Raw genomic sequence first — 24,803 nt, 5'->3', positions numbered from 1 at the left:
CTGAAAGTTTGTGGTACCCTGGCTTTGAGCAAGTTTATCAGCATCATTTTCCAATAACATTTACACACTTTGTGTGGCTCTGTCACTTTTCGAACATTTTCACAATATAAATCACTGTTATATCTCTTACAGTGAAATGTGATCAATGATCTTTGATGTTAGTATTGTAATTGTTTGGGGCCACCACAAATAATACTCACATAAGTTGACAAACTTAATCAATAAATGTATGTGTTCTAACTGCTCCACTGACTGACTGGTCATGCTTCATCTCTCTTCTTCTCCTCAGGCCTCCCTATTCCCTGAGACAAAACAATATTAAAATTAGGCCAATTAATAACTCTACAGTGGCCTCTAAGTGTTTAAGTGACAGGAAGTGTCACACATCTCTCACTTTAAATCAAAATCTAGAAATACTAATAACTAAACTTAGTGAGGAAGGGATGCCGAAAGCTGACAGTCAAGTTGTGAATGCAAAGGAAAAGTTCTTGAAGGAAATTAAAAATGATACTCCAATGAACACATGAATGATAAGAAAACAAAACAGCCTTATTGCAATATGGAGAAAGTTTTAATGGTCTGGAGAGAAGATCATACCAGCCATAGCATTCCCTTAAGCCAAAGCCTAATCCAGAGCAAGGCCATAACTCTTCACTTCTTTGAAGGCTGAGAGAAGTGAGGAGGCTGCGGAAGAAAAGTTTGAAGCTAGTTGAGGTTGGTTCATAAAGTTTAAGTAAAGAAGTTGTCTCCATAACAACAAAATGCAAGGTGAAGCATCAGGGGCTGATGTAGAAACTACAGCAAGTTATCCAGAAGCTCTCACTAAGCTAATTAATGAAGGTGGCTACACAAACAGCAGATTTTCAATGTAGACAATATAAACAAGACAGTCTTATATTGGAAGACGATGCCATCTAGCACTTTCATAACTAGGGAGGAGAAGGCAATGCCTGTCTTCAAAGCTTCAAAAGACAGGTTGTCTCTCTTGTTAGGGATTAATGTAGCTGGTGACTCTAAGTTGAAGCCAATGCTCATTTACCATTCCAAAATCGTAAGGCCCTTAAGAATTATGTAAATCTATTCTGTCTGTGCTCTATGAATGGAACAACAAAGCCCGGATGACAGCACATGCTTACAACATGGTTTACTGAATACTTTAAGCCCGCTGTTGAGAACTACTGCCCAGAAAAAAGGATTTAAAATATGACTGCTCATTGACAATGCGCCTGGTCACCCAAGAGCTCTCATGGAGATACACAACAAGATTACTGTCGTCTTCTTTCTGCTAACACAACACCCACTCTGCAGCCCACGGATCAAGGCGTCATTTTGACTTTCAAGTCTTATTATTTAAGAAATCCATTTTGGAAGGCTATTATTGCCATTTCTCTGATGGATCAGGACAAAGTAAATTGAAGACCTTCCAGAAAGGATTCACTGTTCTGGATGCCATTAAGAATATTCATGGTTCTTGGGAAGAGGTTAAAATATCACCATTAAGAGGAGTTTGGAAGAAGTTGATTCCAACTCTCACGGATGAATTTGAGGGATTTAAGACTTCAGTGGAGGAAGTAAGTGCAGATATGGTGGAAAAGGCAAGAGAAGTAGAATTGGAAGTAGAGCCTGAAGATATGACTGAATTGCTGCAATCTCATGATAAAACTTTCATGGATGAGAAGTTGCTTCTTATAGATGAGCAAAAAAAATGGTTTCTTGGGATGGAATCTGCTCCTAGTAAAGATGCTGTGAAGGTTGTTGAAGTGACAACTAATGTAAACTTAGTTGATAAAACAGTGGCAGGCCTTGAGACGATTGATTCCAACTTTTGAAGAAGTTCTACTGTGGATAAAAGGCTATTAAACAGCGTCACCTGCTTCAGAGAAATCATCGTTCATGAAAGAAAGAGTCAACTGATATAGCAGACTTCACTGTTACCTTATTTTAAGAAATTGCCAGGGCAATCCGACCTTCAGCAATCACCACCCTGATCAGTCAGCAGCCATCAATATTGAGGCAAGATCCTCTATCAGCAAAAAGATTACCATTCACTGATGGCTCAGATGATGGTTAGCGTTTTTTAGCAATAAAATATTTTTTTAAATGTACATTGTTTTTTTAGACATAATGCTATTGTACACATAATAGACTACAGTATTGCAAACATAACTTTTATGTGCATTGGGATACAAGTTCTGTGACTCGTTTTATTGTGATGTCAGTTTTATTGTGTTAGTCTAGAACCCAACTGCAGTATCTTCAAGGTTTGTCTGTGTTTGTTGTGGTGCTACCTGCAGCGGCCTGCATGTTCTTTACTCTTTCATGCCTCAGGCCTTTGCACATGCTGTGTTGTTTGCTTGTTTTTTTGTTCTGCATTGTGTACAGGGAAAGTTTCTGTTTATTGTATAAGATTCACCTCCTCTGATAAATTTTCTTTAGAATCTCCTCAAGCTGAAGGACATTCCTCTATGCTATGAATAACTATTTTAACTCTCACATAAATTTGTTTGTTTCCCCTTCTGATCTATAAGCTCTTTATCTTTGTATTCCTAACATCTAACAAACTGTCTAATGTATAGTAGGAGCTCAACAATATTTATTGAATGAATGGATGAATTAATTAACTGATAGCTTAGAGCCCTCTGTTTTTACACTTTTTGATCTTTAAAATCCCTAAATATATTTTGTTCTCTTGCCAGGGTTAAAATTCATATGTTACTTTTCTACCCACTTGCACAGACTTGTAAGGTTTTATTTATTTTTTTAATCCCATCTGTGTGTTTCTCTATCAACTGGAAGCATTTAATGTCTACTTAACTTGGAAATGTCACGTCAGCTTTTTCTTCTGGAGCATTTAAAAAAGGATATTAAATAAGCATCAATCTCTGAGGAGCTGAATTCTTTATAATCCTCCATCCAAAGAAATCTCTAATTGACCCTACCGTTTAATTCCTATTTTGACCTGGTTTAAAATTTTAGGATAAATAGACAGCCTAAGAATCTTCAAACCTATGTTATCATCAGTTAAAACAAAATAACACAAACACTACCTAACCTTTCGTTTAGAAGGCTGACATTCATTAGTTTCCTTTTTGCTTATGTGCTTATTTATTACATTAAATTTATCCTTTGGGATGTCTTTTAGGAGAAATGGTTTTGCCTTCTTTATTTGCCTTACCCAAACTCTGTAACCTGCCTTTCTTTCTCCCTAGCTGCCATAATACGTCATTTTTGTTATGTTCGCTAAGCTTGTCCTTTCTCACCGCCTTTTTCAGAGTGCTATTCGGGATAGCAATGCTCATTAAAGATTCTATAATTGCCTTGGGCAGAGATGATAAAGCTTAGGCTCAAAGCCAAAAATGTATTTGATTTTTTTAAATTTCAAAGTCCCTACCACATTACAATTACCATAATTTACCATCAAATATACATCAGAGTAAAAGAACTTAACTTTTTAACTTTAACCTTCTTTATAATAACATATGTTCAAAGACTTTCTCTTTTTAAAAACTACCTAAGTGTTGTCCCTGACATTCCAGACGAAGTGCACGTCGTGTGTCGGTCATTTTAGAGGGAATTATGTAATAAGTTTTGATTATACTGTAATATGCAGAAAATTTTCTGCAGCTTTCTGAATGTTTATACTTTTTATTGTTATTCTTTCTGAGGAGTTGTGTATCCTTTTAAAACGTTCAATTGATTGTCCTCTAAGTCACACTGAGATAAATGTAGATAGTGCTTTAAAATTGTGGGGAATCTAAAAATCACTAAGACCATCACAGGACAAAGAGAGTACACCAAATTTGATAAATTTAAGGAATAAAATAATTCTGTATTCTTTATGTAAGTCTCTACTATTTTCCAAGTTTATTCCATTTCTGATGTGCTACTTACTCAATGTTATGTTGGCAGAAATATCATTATTCCCATTTTTATAAATGGAAAAACAGACACTGGAAGTTTACCCAGTTCATAGTGCTAATGGCAGAGCTGAAACTAGAACTCAGACCAGAAATACCAGGGAGAAATCATAGCAGGCCAAGAAAATCACAAAGTGTCTTTTCTTGGGTAATTAGTGAGTATAAACAGTGGGTTGACAACTACATCTAACTGTCCTCCCTGTATATTGTAAAGAAGTTAATCTCCCCCAAAGTCTGCAGAAAGTCGCAGTCAGCCTTTTATTTTCAGAAGGGAAGGAACTAAAATTATAGTAGCACAGCCATTTATTAACGTAGGCAACATTATTCCTTGGAAGCAGAGTCTTGGGAAAAAAACTTGGGTTTTCATTGTAGGTTTGGATCGTAGTTCTTTCACCAGCCTCTTAATTTTCTTACACTAAACACCTATTTAATTAAAATGAGGCTAATAACACCAGCCTTACTGCCCCCAAAGGTGTTGTGATGATCAACAAGATACTATATTTAGAAGCACTTTATAAACTATAAGTCATTATACAAATACAAGTCCTTGTCCTTGTATAGCAAATAAGGAAAATTCTTCCTGTGCAGGAAAGAGTATAACATAGCTGTTAGTATCATGGTTTCGCATCACACTGACTTAGTTTACAATCCCAAGAAAGGGTACCATCTAGATCTGTCACTTGGCTTAGGAATTTAGACTCTGTAAACCTCAGTAGTATCATCTTTAAAATGGGAACTAATAGCTATCATGAGTTTTTATAAGGATTATATTAGCTGATGTATGTGGAATGAATTAGCTATTGTTAAGTTCCCTTGAATTAGTTTTATTTAAAATAAGCTTTCTATTTATTTTACTATTAAATTTTCACAAAAGTTGCACAGAGATTTCCCATTTGCTTTTCTTCTGGTTTCCTCCATTATCTTTCCATTGCCACAACAAACAAAGCATTGATGCATTACTATCAACTAAACTCTAGGCTTTATTTGGACTTCATCCGTTTATCTATGAATGTCTTATTTCTTTTCCAGGATCCAACACAGTGTACATTTAGTTGTGTCTCCTCAATTTCTTTTGGTCTATGAGTTTATCAGTGTTCTTATTTTTTGTGATCTTAGCAGTCTCGAGGCTGTCCAGGTATCATGTAGGATGTTTCCCAGTCTGGTTTTGTGTATTATTTTTCTCATGATCAGTCTGCGATCATGGGCTTTCAGAGGGCATACGAGAGAGGGGAAGTACTCTTCTTGTCACAATACACCAGGGGGTACATGATACCCGTGTGACATCACTAATGATCACCATTATCACTTGGTTAAGGGAGGGCTTGCCAGGGCTTTTCACTATATCTTGAGCTAGTTTTGACCAGCTATCTCTTATATAGGACTTTCTCTTATCACTGTTTGGAATACTTTTCATTTATATTTACGGCCAATGCCATTTCAGTGGAAATATCTTCTCTGACCACCCAAGCTAAAGCAGCTTTCTCCTCTCAAATCAGTCCCCATGACAATTTACTTTTATGTTTTCTTCATAGCATTTATCATTACCGGAAATTGTCTTGCATATTTGTTTACCTAGCTTATTGCATATGTATAGGCCCCCTCCCCCTCAAACAAGAACATAAGCTTCAAGAGAACAAGGTCCTTGTAGGATTGTTCACATCTGCACTCTCAGCGTCTGGCACAAAGGCTAGCATATGCTAAGTGCTCAGTGACTGTTTGTTGAATAAATGTCAAAGAAAGATACTGCATTAATTTATTAGTAAGTATTTTTTAAAAAGAGTAGAAAATAGCTGAATGGTGGGAAGTTCAATTTAGTATTCTTAACTGAATTGGTTTAGTTTTAATGAAAAGGTTAAATGCAATCATCAGCATTTATGGAAATAAGTAATCAGCTTCCTTTTAATTCAAGCTCTCTTATAATACACTTAATAATGTGGATGCCAGAGTATTTTTCTAACTTATAAGGATATAAGTGACAATGTAAGATCTACTCAGTATTACACATCGGCACCATTTGACCTTTATTTGCTAATTGGCTCAGGTTTCCTACTGTAGAAATTTTAACAGAATCTGAAGGAGTGTAAAAATAATTGATGGCCTTGATTTTAACTTATAGCTGACTTCTTAGTGTCTATTATCTTTTCATTTGTATTGACAGAAAAATGGAGCTTCTTTGTATAAGTCTGTCTCCCATAACTCATTGTAAGGCGCTTCTCTTTTAATTTCTCTCCTCAGGACTTAAAATCTCCAAACCAGAGGGATGAAATTGCAGGGGCCCGAGCATCATTGAAGGAGAACTCCCCCCTCTTGCATTCAATTTGTTCAGCTTGTTTGGAACATTCTGATGTCGCTTCTCTCAAAGCCAGCAAGGACACAGTTTGTGAAGAAATTCAGAATGCCCTCAATGTAATTTCAAATGCTTCCCAAGGCATCCAGAACGTGCTGACTGCACCAGAACCTCAGGCCGCAACCCTGGGAAGTGCTCTTGATGAGCTTGAAGTAAGTTGAGAGAAAGTTAAAAATGTGATTTGATGTCCCAATGTGAAAACAAACAGAAGTGGATTTTCAGGTCCATGTTTTGGAGTTTAGAATAGGAGTAAGTAAAAATCCAGTTATGCAATCAGTCGGTATCATCGTCTTGTATCTTCCAATGAATTGATTAGCAGGAAAATATTCTATTAGTAGGCTTCTGATTCCTTTATATCTCTGCCAAGGAAGTCAGTGAATTTAAATTGGGGATTGTTAAGTAGATTGAAATGGTGACTTTATTTTGTATAGATCAATTTATGAAAGGTAGGATGTATTCGTTCCACACATACTGATTGGCACTGTTCTTTGTGCTTGGGATATAATCGATCACTACGCTCATGAAGCTTACATTCGACGAGGGGAATATAGGCAAAAAACAAAAGCAGTAAACATAGGTTAAGTAAATTTTATAGAATGTTACAGTGAGAAAATGAGATGCTGTCAAAGACTTGAAGGAAGTTAGAGAATCAGGCCGATGGAGAGCTAGAACAAAGGCTTGAAGGCATGCCCCAGTGTTTAAGTGACAGCACAGAAGCCTGGATGCCTGGGTGCCTGGGTGGGGAGAGTGAGGGGAGGAGTAGGTGGAGCTGAGGTCAAAGACCCAATGGGGTTAGGTTATGGAGGGCTGGGTAGGCTTTTAAAGACTCTGGCTTTTACTTCAAATTAAATGGGATTCCTTGAAAGGTTGTAAGCAGAGGTGTGACTCCTGGAGACTTGAGTCTTAAAAGGACCACCCTAAAAGGTGAACAAAGGGAGAAGTTAAAAAATAGCCTCCAGGCAGCTAAATGCTCCAGCCTCATCCAGGCAGGCAGCTATTGCAGTAACACTGGCACCACTTCATTCCACCTCCCACTTTAGTGTAGACCATGGTGGCATCAGTAAATATTAAAGCTAAATTTTTTAAGTAGAGCCAACTGAATGTGACAGAATGGATGTTGGCTGTGAGAGAAAGAGAGGAATCCTGGCTTGTGTTGTAGGCTGGGTCCTCCAGAAGCACCCACAAGGTGGAGTTTGGGATACAGAGTGTTACTAGGAATTAACATGTGTGAAGAGAGAGCAAGACTAAGCAGAGGAAGAAGTCTACTTGTGAGCCAGACCCACAAAGCCTGCACCAATCAGTAGGGAGTTCTGGAAAGAAGGTTGTTCTCAAGTGTACCTTGATCAGGTCTATGCCTCTTTCAGTCATTGGAAGCAGGTCATTCTGCCCTGGGAAGGGTGGGATCCCAGGGGCCAGGAATGGGGAGCAGCCCCTGACAGCTGAGACAGATACTGAAGGAACTGATAGCTGGGTGCTGTCTGCTGCCCTCATTCCCCACAGCTGGGCAGCAAGTCCTATAGATGGGGAAAACAAGGTTTTGTTTTGTTTTGAGCTTGAGAAATTGGATGGATGAAGTTTTCATCAGCCATGATGGGGACTACTGTGGGTGAAGCTGATTTTGAGAGGAAGTTCAGAAACTCAATTTGAGATATTTATCAAACATTCAAGTATGAGTTTAAAGATCATTGGCTACCCAAGTCAGACACGCTTAATGGCAGGGTCTGTTGGGGTAGGGGTGGGGACAACATAGTGTTGAGCTTAAGGATAAGGATTCTGAAGTCCAAAATGCCTGGTTCCTATTTCTGCTGGTGTGACCATAGGAAAGTTATTTAACTTTCAGTTTTCCCGCCTATAAGAAGGGGATAATAATATATCATAGTGTTGTTGTTAGAATCAGTACATTAATAATACATGTAAAATTGCTCAGAGCCGTGCCTGGTACTTAATAAGTGCTCAATAAATCTTAGCTCTCATTATCATTAGTGGAGATGACCAGTTGGAGGCAGATTCTTCCATAATGAAGAAATCAATGGAATTAAAATTATTAAAATTTTATCGATAATTTAATAAATGAAACACATAACATACAATTTCTATATTGTTATTAATTTTATTACTTTCACAATTAAATTATTAGACACTTTATTTAAATTTAGAGTAACCTTCCTGTATGCTTTTCTCTTAGTTATATGTCTTTAAAGAGGTCTCTTAATATCTAATTCAACATTATTCAATTTCTAATTATTAACATCTATGTGAAAATTTCAAGAAATATTTGTCTAAATAGGGTACAAGAATAGTGATGATTCTTTAATAATACCCCATCATCTAATTGTTTGCCCTGTGTAATGAGGATGCAATAAACTCGTCTGTTAGATGCATGTCTTATCTTCATAAGAAGATTGAAACCTGGGCAAGACTGGTTCTTAGTAATTTTATACCAGTAAGTAGACCCTGGTATATCCTGATACCAGTAGAAAGTTAGGTCCCCCATAAATTAAAATGTAACATTTCTTGATAGCTGAACACTTGACGTGAATTTATCACTTATTACAAAGTCTCTATAAGAAAAACATTTTTATGTTATTTCACAGAAAATAAAACCGGGAATTAGATAGGTTATGTAACTTGCCCAAATCTGAATGCTAGTGAGTGGTGGTAGCCAAGATGTTAATCTAATTTCTCTGATTCAGAAGGTATTTCTCACTTCTGTGCTATATCGAATTCTCACAGATAGAACTTAATGTGCTTAATTAAAATTCAACACAATTTATACTAAGATTGTTAGTCTCTATGAACCATCAGAGAAATTATAAATGTACCCAAGTCTAAAAGACAGAATAACTTATTAGTGCAAAGGGCTTTGTGCCTTAAATAGAAATAGTCTATATTAGGGGAGTTACTAATGTGGTGAGGTGAAATTTTCTAGAGTGGACTGATAGGATTTTGTATCATTTTTCACAGTGCTAAGCAGAATGGTGTCAGGGGATGCTTGCATAAATGGTCCAGTTTATCCCAGACACTGCATTCTATATTCCTAGGACTGTAGAAGACAGAAGATTTCCAGATTGTTCCTCCTTCTGGGATTTCTCTTTTCTCGCTTTAGTTAGAAGTGGCTGTGATAGGCAAGAAATGGCAGAGGAGAAGAAAGAGAGTGTGTGTGTGTGTGTGTGTGTGTGTGTGTGTGTAGCTTTGATGAGAGTGAGCACAGCAGTAGTGATGGAGTCTTCCCTTTCTCAAGATAAATGGTGGACTCACTTCTTCTGAACAAGGCAGGAGGGAATCCCAAAGATATCTCTCTGAAATCCTGTCTCAATAACCTTTGAAATTCAGTTCCAGTCAAAGCTAGAGGAATCCAAGATTGTAAAAATGCCTGAATTTTATATATATTTTTATATCTGACTTACAAATAGCTGCTGAGGCTGTCTGAACTAGATAAAGAAGAATTTATTGAGCACTTAGCCTTTTAAAATGATTTTGTGAATTAAATGGTTGCACTTTTCTTTATTTACAGGAAGCTGTATTGGTAAAGGATCCACAGTAACCTTTGCTCTATCTTGCTTCTGCAAATATAATACTATGAAATAAATTGATGTTGTAAATACTCTGTTGGGAGTAAGTCTCATTAAATGTTTATGGTGTGGAAATGTATCAGTGCGCTTACTCAACATCTACTGTGCTGAAGCTTCATTATATCTTTCATTCTGGTCCATGGCTGGTTATGGATATGAAACCTGAGATTTATTGGTGGAGAAAATAGAAGTTGAATTAGAGTACTTTTCAGGCTAAATCGATTGACTTATTAGAAAGGGTATGAATTATAGGGTGTTCCTTCTGTGTTGTGACTGAATGAAAATGAAGAAGTGTTAAATTGTAGATAAACACAATTTTGAAAATGTCTTTATGAAGGAAACTTTGCCAGTGAAAACTGCTTTGAAACTCCAAGTCCATCAAGGCGTACTTTCTCATATGTTGAGGAAAAAGCAGCTATTGTAATCATTATCCACAAGACTTATCCTGATTCTCTTGTGATAAAGATGACATTAATAATAACAAAGGAGTTTTGTAGTATTTTCTCATTTTCAAAGAGCTGTCATATTTATTTTCTTATCTTCCTTTTTTATGTATTCATTTATGTATCATTATTCCTATGTATCTGTATTCACTATTGTATCTCCAACACCTAGAATAATGCTCTCTATATCGTAAATGCTAGGTAAATATCAATGAATGAGGGAAGGAAGGAAAGAAAGAGTGAATGAATATTGGAATGCTGCATGTCACTGTGTGACATTGGAGCGAAGAACATTTTTCCCTTACCCCTGTTTCTTTCTCCTTTCTACAACTGGTAGTGTACGTACTCAGGTATGTGGTTCTACTTTACCTACCTTTTACCTGGGGCCTGAATTTACAGTGAGGTATACCACCAGAAACATATCTAAGTGATATGCTGCTCAGACTCTTCTCTGTGATAAGGGAGCACAAAGAGGAAAGAAAATTCTTTTCTCTCAGTAGCTATCTAGCCTTAGTTCAGGTTCCCTGCAACCACCAAGCTATGCTGTCTTTTACTAAGTGTAATAATTTTGAGGAATGTAGTCCTTATAATCTTATGTTTTCACCGGAAAGAGAAGTGGAACCTCCACCAAACAGCTTAGCATTAGGGCGCTAAAGAAAAATAGGCATCATTGCTATCCAGGAGAACTTTAACAGGAATTTTTAAAAGATGGTTTGGTTTCTAGAAATACAGTGAAATAAAAGAACTGAAAATGATGGATAAAATATTTTTAAATACATAGATAATCTAATAGGTGAATTAGGAAAATTTGAGACTGGCCACGTACAAAGAGAGCTGAAATCCTGACTAGCAAGCCAGCACAAGCATCGTGCTGGGAGATGTGGGTAATTTCTTTTTCATTATAGCCTGTAGCTTGGATTTTGAGAGACCGTGAACTGAGGACAGAAGACAAAGTCTATACACTGCCAAATAGAATGTCACATGAGATCCTTTCATAAAGCTGAGACTCTAAATTTGACTACCTCATTGGATGAACAAGACAAACACTCGCCCCTACAGCACGAGAGAGTAGGGAGACTTGGCTGGCTTAATTTTGGCTCTGGGTGGCTCAGAAAAAAAGAACAGGAAACATCTTGGAAATTTTCTAACCATAAATCTATTCTTATCTGGACATTGGGTCAGAATTAATATTATCTGTATAGCCTCTAAAACCACATTTGAAAATTTAAACTTGTCCTGTCTTCGCAATACCTCCAAATGCCTGCCGGAAGTAAGCTCAGATTTTCTCTGCTCTTTACACCCAGTTCACAAAAAATTCTCATGCAGTTCCAAGGAAAATAAGTTCTCACAACACACACAAATAAGCAGGCCACCACAAGTGAGACTTTGCCGAAAGAACAAACTGCAGAATAAGGTCTGCAAACACTGCAGATACTGAATATAAATTAGTATTCTTAATATACCTTTCCTTTCATTTATACACGATAGTATGAGGAGTATGATAAAGGAACAAAAGGCTGTTGAAATTGATCAGGCGGAACTATATAAAATGAAAAACATACTCGTAAAAAAAAAACCTCACTTGTTAGGCAAAACGGAAGATTAGACAGAGAATTAATGATCTGAAAGATATATTTGAAGACGTTTCTTACAATGTACTACAGAGAGACACAAAAATAAAAAACATTTTTAAAAAAGTAAAGATACATGGAGGATGGTGTTACAAGTTCTAACATTTTTTAATATAATATTCAGAAGAGAGAAAAATATGAAAAAGATACTAAGAATTTCCTAGAACTGATGGAAGATACCAATCTCCATAGCTAAGAAGCCCCCAAATTCCTAATCAAGGTATATAAAAAGAAATCCACATTTACATGTTAGAATGAAACTTAAGAACATCAAAGATAAAAAGAATATTTTTAAAAGAAAAGAGTGTTTATGCTGAGCAAAATGGCAGAATGGGAGGCTTTTGATTCCCTCCACCCATGACCACACTGAATAAACAACAGCTACTCATAGATCTATTCCTTCTGAGAGAAAACCAGAAACTAGTTGAGAGATACGCACATTGGGCCGCTGAGACTACACCTGCCTCAAAATAGGTAGGTAATGCTGAGGCACACTCACCATTGTCTCCACCCATCACACAGCGCTATACAGCTGTGAGGGAGCAGCCATCCTTGAGGAGCAAAGGTTTGGAACACATATCTAGCACCCCAACTGTTATGGCTGCTACTAGAGGGACTGTCTCCTAACTTACTCATCTTTGGGAGCTTTGGCACATATTACTAGTCATTGGGGCCATAAGAGAACAGAGGCATGCAAGCTCTTCTTCTGGCTGGTCCCCATAGATCAGTGCAAAGGGAACAGGCAGTAGAGTCCAACTCTGAGCTTCTCCTTGGAAGTGTTAGACTGCACATTTAATGTCCTAACTTTTCCAGCTGCTGACCAGGGTCTGGCTTCTAACTCACCTGCCTCTGGGAGTTGATGGGACAGGTGATCACTAGCACCCTAAGAGTTTGAACAGATGTGTGGGCACTTTCACTTCCCATGACTCTGGGATGGAATTTAGTGTTAGTTTAGTTAATTAGGGAGTTCTTAGTAGGAAATACAAATAAGAAAAAACATGGAGGAAAAATGAATGTGGAGGTAATGAAGAGACTGTGTATGAGTAATAGGCGTGGACAATTCATACTTCATATTGGTTGGAATCTAGTTTCGGAAAGTTTGTTTAAGGCATATTGTACAGGGCCTCAAAATAGAACAGTTTTTGTTTTCTTCATTATTTGTGGACCAAGCCATTTGCACAGTGGACAGTTTGCCACTTGCTTTGATGTATAGACTTTTGCATGGAACAGAACACACATTTTTGAAATATTATTGGAAGCTTCACAAAATGTATCAAACGCCACAAAGAAAAGTTTAATAAATTCTGCAAAGCAGAAAAGAGGTGACATATGAATGAAAAAAATTTTTATCTAAATTTGAAAATTCTTTTTCTATTCCTTATAAAGATATTTTTTGGTATTATAATTGAGATTTAATTGTTTTAAAATTTGGTAATTTCTGCTTTTATTGTTATTAACTCCTACTTTCTAATTTCTGAAGCTTAATTTTGCTGTTTTATAATATCTTGAGTACATTTATTTAGTTTATTTTTAGTTTTCTAAATTTTGTTTTCCTTCTTTGTTTTAAAATAAATTTATTCACGGTGTCAGTTTTCCTCTGGATACCTTAAATTTGAGAGGCAGTACTTTTACATTTTGCTTTTTTTAAAAATAGGTACCAATTTTAATTTATATTTTTCTTTTTTTGCCTGAGTTTTAAAATTTTTAAAATTGTTCTTTGTTTGTTTTTGTCATCTTTTAAATTGACATCTAGTTTCACTGAATGTTGGAAAATGTAGGTTTTGTTTTTGAAATATTTTTTGAATTTTTTTGAAACTTGTAGAGATTATTTTTGTGACTTATGTAATCACGTTTATTTGAAAGCTGTGTATATGTTCATATATGTATTTGAAAAAATGTGTATTCTTTCTTCAGTAGGCAGTTCTAAAAAAACTATTATCTTGACCTTCTTAATTTTAATAAATAAGTCATCGGCATCCTTGCTGTTTTTTTCTATCTCACTTATTTGAAAGAGGGTAGTCAAAGTTTTCTATATTACAGCAGAATTACATTTTCTCCTTTTAATTCTAGTAGTATTTTGTTCCATACATTTAGAACTTTTTTTTTTTTTTTTTAATTAATTTTATTGGGGTGACAATTGTTAGTAAATTTACATAGATTTCAGGTGTACAATTCTGTATTACATCGTCTATAAATCCCATTGTGTGTTCACCACCCAGAGTCAGTTCTCCTTCCATCACCATATATTTGATCCCCTTTACCCTCATCACCCACCCCCCACCCCCTTACCCTCTGGTAACCACTAAATTATTGTCTGTGTCTATGAGTTTTTGTTTCTCATTTGTTTGTCTTGTTCTTTTTGGTTTATATACCACATATCAGTGAAATCATAGGGTTCTCTGCTTTTTCTGTCTGACTTGTTTCACTTAGCATTATTCTCTCGAGATCCATCCATGTTGTCACAAATGTTCCTATATCATCTTTCCTTAACGCCGAATAGTATTCCATTGTGTATATGTACCACAACTTCTTTATCCATTCATCTATCGAAGGACATTTTGGTTGTTTCCATGTCTTGGCCACTGTAAACAAAGCTGCAATGAACATTGGCGTACACGTGTCTCTATAGAGAAATGCTTTTATATTTTGGGGGTAGATACCCAGGAGAGCGATTGCTGGGTCATATGGTAATTCTATTCGTAATTTCTTGAGGAACCTCCACACTGCCTTCCATAGCGGCTGTACCAGTCTGCATTCCCACCAACAGTGTATGAGAGTTCCTTTTTCTCCACAGCCTCTCCAACACTTGTTACTATTTGTTTTGTTGATGAAAGCCATTCTGACTGGGGTGAGGTGATATCTCATTGTGGTTTTCATTTGCATTTCTCTGATGATTAGCGATGTTGAGCATTTTTTCATATGTCTATTTGCCATTTGTATATCCTCTTTGGAGAAATGTCTCTTCAGGTCCTCTGTCCATTTTTCAATTGGGTTGTTTGTTTTTTTGTTGTTGAGTTTCATGAGTTCCTTGTATATTTTGGATATTAGCCCCTTATCAGAGGAACTGTTTGCGAAAATCTTCTCCCATTCAGTTGGTTGCCTCATTATTTTGTCAATAGTTTCTTTTGCTGTGCAGAAGCTTTTCAGTTTCATATAATCCCATTTGTTTATTTTAGTTTTTACTTCCATTGCCTTTGGAGTCAAATTCATAAAATGCTCTTTGAACCCAAGGTCCATAAGTTTAGTACCTATGTTTTCTTCAATGCAGTTTATTGTGTCAGGTCTTATGCTTAAGTCTTTGATCCATTTTGAATTAATTTTGGTACATGGTGACAGATAGCAGTCCAGTTTCATTCTTTTGCACGTAGCTATCCAATTCTGCCAGCACCATTTATTGAAGAGGCTGTCTTTCCTCCATCGTATGTTTTTAGCTTCTTTGTCAAAAATTATCTGTCCATATTTATGTGGTTTTATTTCTGGGTTCTCAATTCTATTCCATTGGTCTATGTGTCTGTTTTTCCGCCAATACCAAGCTGTTTTGATTATCGTAGCCCTGTAGTACAAGCTAAAGTCAGGGAGTGTGATACCTCCAGTATTGTTCTTTTTTTTTAATATTGCTTTGGCTATTCGGGGTCTTTTGTGGTTCCAAACAAATCTGATGATTTTTTGTTCTATTTCTTTAAAAAATGCCATTGGGATTTTAATGGGGATTGCATTAAATCTGTATATGGCTTTGGGTAATATGGCCATTTTAACTATGTTGATTCTTCCAATCCATGAGCACGGAATGTCCTTCCATTTCTTTGTGTCTTCTTCAATTTCTTTCAAAAATGTCTTATAGTTTTCAGCATATAAATCCTTCACATCCTTGGTTAAGTTTATTCCTAGGTATTTTATTCTTTTTGCTGCAATTGCAAAAGGAATTGTTTTTTCTATCTCTTTTTCTGAGATTTCATTGTTGGTATATAGGAAAGCAATGGACTTTTGTACGTTGATTTTGTAGCCAGCAACTTTACTGTATTCATTGATTGTTTCTAATAGCTTTTTGGTGGAGTCTTTAGGGTTTTCTATATATAGCATCATGTCATCTGCAAAGAGTGACAATTTAACTTCTTCATTCCCAATTTGGATGCCTTTTATTTCTTTCTCTTGCCTGATAGCTCTGGCGAGGACTTCCAACACTATGTTGAAAAGCAGAGGTGATAGGGGACAACCTTGTCGTGTTCCTGAATGTAGAGCAAAGGGCTTCAGCTTTTCACCATTAATTATGAGATTAGCTGAGGGCTTGTCGTATATGGCCTTTATTATGTTGAGGTATTTTCCTTCTATACCAATTTTAGTAAGTGTTTTAATCATAAATGGATGTTGTATCTTATCAAATGCTTTTTCTGCATCAATTGATAGAATCATATGATTTTTGTCCTTTAATTTGTTTATGTGATGTATCACATTGATGGATTTGCGAATGTTGAACCATCCTTGTGCCCCGGGGATGAACCCCACTTGGTCGTGATGAATAATCTTTTTAATGCATTGTTGTATTCGATTTGCTAGAATTTTGTTTAGGATTTTAGCATCTGTATTCATCAGAGATATAGGTCTGTAGTTTTCTTTTTTTGTGTTGTCCTTACCAGGTTTTGGTATCAGGGTAATGTTGGCCTCATAAAATGAGTTAGGGAGTACTGACTCTTCTTCAATTTTTTGGAAGAGTTTGAGCAGGATTGGTATTAGATCCTCTTTGAAGGTTTGGTAGAATTCACTGGTGAAGCCATCTGGTCCAGGACTTTTGATTTTGGGAAGGTTTTTGATGACTGATTCAATTTCCTTACTGGTGATCGGCCTGTTAAGATTTTCCAGTTCTTCATGATTCAGCCTTGGAAGGCTATATGTTTCTAAGAACTTGTCCATTTCTTCTAAGTTATTAAATTTGGTGGCATATAGTCCTTCATAGTATTCTTGGATAATCCTTTGTATTTCTGTGGTGTCCGTGATAACTTCCCCTTTTTCATTTCTGATTTTGTTAATTAGTGTCTTCTCTCTTTTTATCTTAGTGAGTCTAGCCAAGGGTTTGTCGATTTTGTTAATCTTTTCAAAGAACCAGCTTTTTGTCACATTAATTTTTTCTATTGTCTTTTTGTTCTCTATTTCATTTAGTTCTGCTCTGATTTTTGTTATTTCCTTTCTTCTGCTGACCTTGGGTTTCGCTTGTTCTTCTTTTTCTAGTTTTTTAAGGTGTAACATGAGGTTATTTATTTGGGATTTTTCTTGTTTCTTGAGATAGGCCTGTAATGATATAAATTTCCCTCTTAAAACTGCTTTCACGGCATCCCAAAAATTTTGGTAGGATGTATTTTCATTGTCATTTGTTTCTATGTATCTTTTGAGCTCTCCTCTAATTTCTTCTTTGACCCAGTCGTTCTTTAAAAGTATGTTGTTTAATCTCCATGTATTTGTGTTTTTTCCTGCTTTCTTTTTGCAGTTGATATCCAATTTCAAAGCTTTGTGATCAGAGAATATGCTTGGTATGATTTCAATCTTCTTAAATTTGCTGAGGCTGATTTTGTGTCCCAATATATGGTCTATCCTTGAGAATGTTCCATGTACACTAGAAAAGAATGTATAGTCTGATGTTTTAGGATGAAGTGCTCTATATATGTCAATTATGTCCAATTCATCTAATGTGTCATTTAGGGCTGCGATTTCGCTATTTATCTTCTGTTTGGATGATCTATCCATAGCTGTCAATGATGTATTTAAGTCCCCTAGTATAATTGTGTTTTGGTCAATTTCTCCCTTTAGTTCTGTTAGTAGTTGCTTGGTATATTTCGGTGCTCCCTGATTGGGGGCATAAATATTGATGACTGTTATGTCTTCTTGTTGTATAGTCCCCTTTACCATTATGAAATGTCCATCTTTGTCTCTTGTTATCTTTTTCACCCTGAAGTCTGTTTCATCGGAAATCATTATGGCTACACCTGATTTTCTCTGGGTACCATTTGCTTGGAGTGTCAATTTCCACCCTTTCACTTTGAGTCTATGCTTGTCCTTGTAGCTGAGATGTGTCTCTTGTAGGCAGCAAATGGTTGGGTTTAGTTTTTTGATCCAATCTGCTACTCTGTGTCTCTTTATTGGTGAGTTCAGTCCATTTACATTTAGGGTGATTATTGATATGTGAGGATTTCCTGTCATTCTGTCTTTAGTTTTCTGGTAAGGCTGTGTCTCCATTGTTTCTTTGCCTTTTTGTTGTTGTCTGTTATTTCTGTGTGGTAGTATTCTATGATGTTTCCCTCTGTTACTTCTTTTATTACAGTATATGTTTCAGATTTGGATGTTTTTTGAGTGGTTACCCTTGAGTTTATGTAAAAGAAAGTTTGATATTTAGAGTATTCCAGTGTCTTCAGTACGCTTACTTTCTCTATTCCCATATTCCAGTTCAGGCCTTTACGCTCCCCCTTTTTATGTCTCGGTTGCCACAAGTTGTCCCTGTTGATGGTGGTCTAATAGCCTCCTTTAGTATTTCTTGTAGTGCAGGTCGTGTATTAGAAAATTCCCTCAGCTTCTGGATGTCTGGAAAGGTCTTTATTCCTCCTTCATATCTAAAGGAGATCTTTGCTGGATATATTATTCTTGGCTCATGATTTCTCTCTTTCAATAGTTTGAATATTTGGTTCCATTCCCTCCTAGCTTGTAGAGTTTCTGCTGAAAAATCTGATGATAATCTAATGGGCTTTCCTTTGTAAGTTACCGTCTTCTTTTCCCTGGCTGCCTTGAGGATTCTTTCTTTATCATTGATTTTAGACAGCTTCAATACAATGTGCCTTGGTGAAGGCCTGTTGGGATTGAGGTAATTAGGTGTTCTATTTGCTTCTTGGATTCGAGGATCCAGTTCTGTCCACAAGTTTGGGAAGTTCTCATCGACGATTTGTTTGAATATATTCTCTGTTCCCTTCCCTCTTTCTTCTCCTTCTGGTATACCCATTATTCTTATATTGCTCTTTCTGATGGAGTCAGAAAGTTCTTGTAGAGTTCTTTCATTTCTTTTAAGTCTCAAGTCTCTTTCTTCTTCCCTCTGTGTAAATTCCAGGTTCCTATCTTCGATGTCACTGATTCTTTCCTCCATCTGGTCAACTCTACTACCTAAGCTGGATATTTTATTGTTAATTTCTTCTATTGAGTTCTTAATCTCCAGAAATTCTATTTGGTTCTTTTTCAAGATTTCAATCTCTTTTGTAAAATGCTCATGGTGTTCTTTGATTGTGTTTCTGAGTTCATTAAACTGCCTTTCTGTGTTTTCTTGCATCTCGTTCAGTTTTTTCAGAATTGCGATCTTGAATTCTCTGTCATTTAAATCACAAAGGTCCATATCTCTAAGTTCCTTTTCTGGAGACTTTTCACTTTCTTTCTGAGCTATCTTGTTGCCTTGGTTATTCATGGCAATCACTGATTTACTGTTTCTCTTCCTAGACATCTACAGGAGTGTCTTCTGCAACAGGTTGATAGGTATGCGAAGAGCTTTTGGAGTTCCAAAGCTCTTTCTGCACCAGATTCAGAGCCCGTTTGTTTCAGCAGTTCTGTTTACTCCTGCAGGGATCCGCCCAGATAGGTGGGGCCAGGGGCGGGGTGAGTTGTGAGAGGTGGCCCAGAGCAATGGCGGCGACCACCACCACAGCCAGTCCTGCTTCCACAGCTCCCTCCCCTTTGCCGGAACTAGTTGAGCTGCGAATCTGTGTCTGCGGTCCACAGTTCTCAGAGCTGCAAATATTCTGTCCTTTGATCCGACACTGCTACTTTATAGCTTCTAGCACCGGGCAGGTGGGGGCGGGGCGAGTTCTGGGAGGGTAGGGAGGGGGCGGCTAGTCTCCGTGCCTAAGGCTTCCGTTCTCCTCTCGGCAGTGAGGGCTTAAACCACCGATTTCAGCCCTCTTCCCTCAGTCTCTGCTCCGAGGTCTGCCGTGAGCGAGCGTTGGGTTCAGCGGTTTTGTATGCTGCCCCCTCAGCCCTGTGGGCCGTAAGCGGAGCCCTAGCAGTCCGAGTCCTTCCCTCTCCCGCAGCGGCGGTAGTTCTGGGCGCAGCGGGCTCCGAGCACTGAGCTAGGTCTGTGTCCTGCGCCCGCGCGGCTCCGTCTCCGCACTTCTCCTCTCCCTCCTCCCCCGCTCGCGCGATTCACCCACCTGGAGGTGAATTCAGTAGTCGGCCTCTTCGTCTTGCCTGTCTGCTGTGCAAGGAGTCCTTTGTGGAGTTATTGTTGTCCGATTCGTTGTAAATTCCAGGGGAGCGTTACAGAGGCTCACCTCACGCCGCCATTTTTTTTTGATCTAGAACTTTTATATTAGGTTCAGAAATGTTCTTGACTGTCATGACTTCCTGATGAAATGTACCTTTTATCATAAAATTTTCCTATTAATCCTGTTTAATGGTGTCTTCTATTTCATCTGGTATTAATATTGATACCCTGGCTTTCTATTAGCATTCTCCTCGTGCATCTTTAGCATCAATTTTATTCATTTATGATTGAATTAATCAACTTTATAAGGAATGAATGAATTTATTCGTGTAAAATAATCATACAATTACATAAATATGTAAAGGGACATTAACGTCCCTTTTTACCCCACCTCAATTCCATTCCTATTGCTAGAGATCACTGCTATTAAGGATTTGGTGTGCACTTTCCAACCCTTTTTAAGGCAGAGACACATTTTTTTCTCTTATTTATTTTTATTTTTTTCTATTCTGAAACTGCTATTGAATTGGATGCTGACCAGTCCCGATGAGGTCCTGGTTTTTATTTTTTTTCCTCATACTTTACATATTTTTGCCATTTTCCATTCTGGGAGAGTTCTTTGGCTTTGTTTCCTTGTCACTGATTTTGTTGTTAGGTGTGTTCATTCTGCTTTTTAGATCTTTAATTGAGTAGTTTTTAGTTTTGCAATACAGTTTTTAATTTCCAAGAGCACCATCGTTTTATTGAGACTATTTTTGTAATAGCTAGGGCATACATTTAAATCCTTTGAGGGTGTTAATTATGCTGATTATGTTTCCTTAAGAGTTTAGTTCTTCTGTTTGTTGAACTTGAAGCCTCCCTTTAATTCTGTTGATGCCACCTCAAATATTTGGTGATTGACCACTTGAATAAGAATCATTTTGGGTGCTAGTAAAAGTGAAGATTACTGTTCAGTTAGATCTACTCTAATGATAGGGTCATGAATCTTTTTTGAAGAAACATAATTATCAGGTGATTCTTATGCACACTAAATGTTGAGAACCATTCATCTACATTGTGCAGTATGAGTAGCTGCAGTATATTTTGCAGTATTCATGTAATTTCTATTGTAGGTCCTTTTTGTAGAGTGCTAGGCCAAGCTGTTAATACTGGATGAAGGGGTGTAAGGAGATGTAGGTTCTCCTTTAGACCCAGAAGGTAGTTTGTCTTCATGGAGCGGTAAGTTCTTGTACTTTGTGGTGGACACCGATTGCTTGGCTTCTCTAGGAGCCATTCTGTGTTCTAAAGTTACAACTCCTATGGGACTTCTTAGTCCAGGGTGTCTGTGGACTTGGATGGGAAAATACTAGATCTTTATTTCAAAATTCTATCTGAAAGTTAGCATGTTTTTAAATTATCAATATAGGTGACAGACCACAGTACTGCTGGCAAGATTTTCCATATCACATTACTGGTATGCAAAGTACCATTTATGCTTGTCACTACTTCTAAGTTATTAGACCCACTGCTAGATCTTGTTATTTCATTTATTAATATGACAAATTAAAAATATTGTTATCATTGTTAATGTAATTGGTTTCCTTTTAAATCTCTGTCTTTCATTTTATACATTACAATCATTGTTTTGAGGAGAGATTTTTAGTTTTCACCAGACTGCCAGTAGAATTCAGGACAAATACAAGTTAAGAACCCCACATTCGACTTGTGACTCCAGTCTGGGCCAATTACTGAATCAGTTTTTTCTGACAGTGGGATATTGGCTTAAATGTTCTGCTCTTTAATTTCTTAGCAGACAATATGTTCAGTTCCAAAATCTTCTGATTCTAGAGTTCTGTTGGAAAGTCTTAGTTTTTTTCTTTTTCTGAAGTATTTTTTTCCCCGCTAAGTGGAATTTCTCTTCTTGAATTTTACCATTAGCATGTCCTTTCTTCATTCCTGTCTTCTTCTGTCCTTCTTCCCCTTTGCCTCTCACACATTTTGCCTCCCAATCCCCTCTTCTCTTAATTTATTCTTTTCATTTCTATTGAGAAGTTAATATATGTGCACATTTACAAATTTAAATGATCCAATGATCTCTTGTAAGTTTTGGGGAAATAAAATTAAAAGCAGCATTTCCTGCCAACCCAGAAAAATCTCTTTGCAAAGGTAGAAAAGAAAGAAAAGTTTTATTATTGAGTCAGCATTAAACCAGAATGTGATATGAATCACAGGCAATCTGCTAAAGAGATTGCAGATACAGAAAAAAATCTCTCCATTTTATATAGCTAAGCAGATAAACTCTATTACAAACATGTGCTCAAGATAAGCAATAACTAATTCTCAAATAAGAGGACTTGACAGTACTATTTGCATAAAGTCATCCTAAATTAAGTTGGTAATTGGAATGGCAATGTGTGTTAGCTAATTGCCTTTATTCATAGGAAAATTAAACTTCTTATATCTTTGTGACAGGAGTAGGTTTGTAACTTGATTCCAGGTACCCACACAAGTTAGGCTCCTACCCTCCCACAGAAACTGGGAGATAAGGGTAGTATCATCTTTGACGATTATATTTCAAACAGATGTCTCCCAGGTCCTTGAGAAAGACATTCCTGGGTTGAAAAGCTGGCAAGACGCTCGTCTGGCTTTTAAAAAGATTTACATACATTTCAAAGGGACAGAGAAAAAATTACAAGTTTTCTAAAGTAAATAATGAAAGAAAATGGTAGGGGCAATCTCTTTCCCTTTTTGTCCCAGAGAAATTAGTTTTTCTTTTTTTAGATTTGTAGTCATCTTTACTTTTTCCCCAGGAGCAAGCACTTTAAATTTATTCTTTGTGTATTATTCCAGAGGTGGTCTCTGTATATATATAAGCATGTATGTAACTGAGGGATAAATTCGTAGCACAGTACCTATCCTCTAAATGTTTGTTGAATCAGAAACATTCCAGGCTCTGTTCTCCAGTCTCTTATAATCTAGAAAGAAGTTATCAGGGAAGGCTTTAGGGAAAGGGAACTGAGCTGGCGGGGTCTTGAAGTACGAGGAGAATTGTGATATGATATTTAATGACTTTTCAGTTATCTAAAAGAAGTTTCATAAACTTCAATGCCTGAACAAAACTAAGTATTTGCAATTTGGGTAGGTATATGGGGATTCTCTAATAAGATGATTTACTGGCAAGAGAGTTTGTGTCTTTTTACACGGACTGGCAGAAAATCTGCAACTTGACCACACCCTTAAGGAAGAATAGCAGAACAGAATTGAAGTTAGTTGTACTTGGGACTATCATGTCAGATTGATTAATCAATCGACATACTTTGTTCAGTTCAAGAGCTTAAAAACCTAGGTTTCTTACTATGTTAGCTGCAATTAAGACATTTCCTAGTACTTGTCTGGAGACAAAAAGTACTTTTAGGTCTAAGAGATTTGCCTTACAATTTCCTTTTAATAAAAGCTTGTGTCTTTCTTAGGGAAATCATATTCCTAAATTCATATTTTCCTCTTTTAAGGAGAGGGCTAACATTGTTCCTTTTCTGCATTAATGAAATTGGAATTCCCAGCCAATGCTGCTAATCACTGTACTGTACTGTTTACAGCAGGAGAATGGTAGACAATCTGCCTTGAAAACCACATTTGGAGGAACCATATCATATGTCAAGCTAAGAAATTTTGACTTTATCAAGTGAGAAATGTTTGATTAGGGAAGGGAGAAAATCAAATAGATGTTGTGAGAAGATTAATTAGTCATGATGTGCACATTATTTTTCAGGGTTAGATGGGTGGAGGCAAGAAGAGTCAAACAATTTTTGTAATATTCCTAGTAAGAGGTAATAATAACTAAAGCCAGGGCAGTTGAAATGGGAAGGGAAGAGGGTGGCAGGTGCCGCAGCTCTGTGGAGTGGCAGAGGTGACCAACACGTTAGCCATCAGACCGTTCCTTTTGTAATAGTCCCTGGTTCACAGGGAGCTTCAGAGCAGTCTCTGTTGGTGACATAACCTGTTTCGAGCCTCACCTGGATCCCCACTTCAGGACCTGTATCATTTAGCCCCCCCCCCCAACTGCACCTGTACGTCTCCCTAGCTCCACCCCTTGTACCTGTGGTTTCCAGTTTTTGGAAGGTTATATTTACTACGTAAAGTTATCAATGATGTCACTTAATTTCTTCCACATGCAACAAACTGTCTAGCATGGTCTGTTGGATGAAGCACTGTGTAAAATGGAATGGTACCTATTTGAAAAATGTGCTGAGAATAAGCTGAACTCAAGAAAAGTAAAGTAGTCTATGAGTTGCCTATAGCTTTTATTAGTGGCAGGTGTTCACTGCCAAGGTTGAGATTAGGTTGCCTACATCTAGCCATGGAGCTATCATTCACAAGCTTTTTCTCACATTTTAGTATTTACAGATTTGGGAAGGCAAGAGAGGTGGCAGGCAATTACATTTTGAAATCTCATTAAATTTTATGCTATAAGTAAAATTTCAAAGCTTGTTTTCTGAGAATAGTTAGTAAAAAAAACACAACAGTAGTATTTTTAAAATTCTAAACTACTTTTTGTTGAAGATACTATTGATTATGAAATAAATATTGCCAAGGTAATAGTTTTTATAATCAGTATACACTTCATGGTTAAAAGAATAGCAAAAATATCTCACGTTTTCTTCTACAAATCTGGGGCAGTCTTCATGGGTAT

The 24,803-nt window shown here is 36.9% G+C and overlaps 1 protein-coding gene across 4 annotated transcripts in view; it reads left to right on the top strand.

The window, feature by feature from the left end:
* CTNNA3 (catenin alpha 3) overlaps positions 1-24,803 on the top strand; it is a 1,458,437-nt gene that overhangs the window by 301,010 nt on the left and 1,132,624 nt on the right. For all 4 annotated transcript variants that reach the window (XM_081075326.1, XM_081075327.1, XM_081075328.1 and 1 more), the window contains exon 6: positions 6,153-6,416. In XM_081075326.1, coding sequence (XP_080931452.1) covers positions 6,153-6,416 — 264 coding nt within the window. The remainder of the gene's footprint in view (positions 1-6,152; positions 6,417-24,803) is intronic.

Source organism: Rhinolophus hipposideros, assembly GCF_964194185.1.
Source record: "Rhinolophus hipposideros genome assembly, chromosome: 15".
NCBI classification, from domain to species: Eukaryota; Metazoa; Chordata; class Mammalia; order Chiroptera; family Rhinolophidae; genus Rhinolophus; species Rhinolophus hipposideros.
Note: the sequence above shows the minus strand (reverse complement) of the source record. Positions and strands in the feature narration are given on the sequence as shown.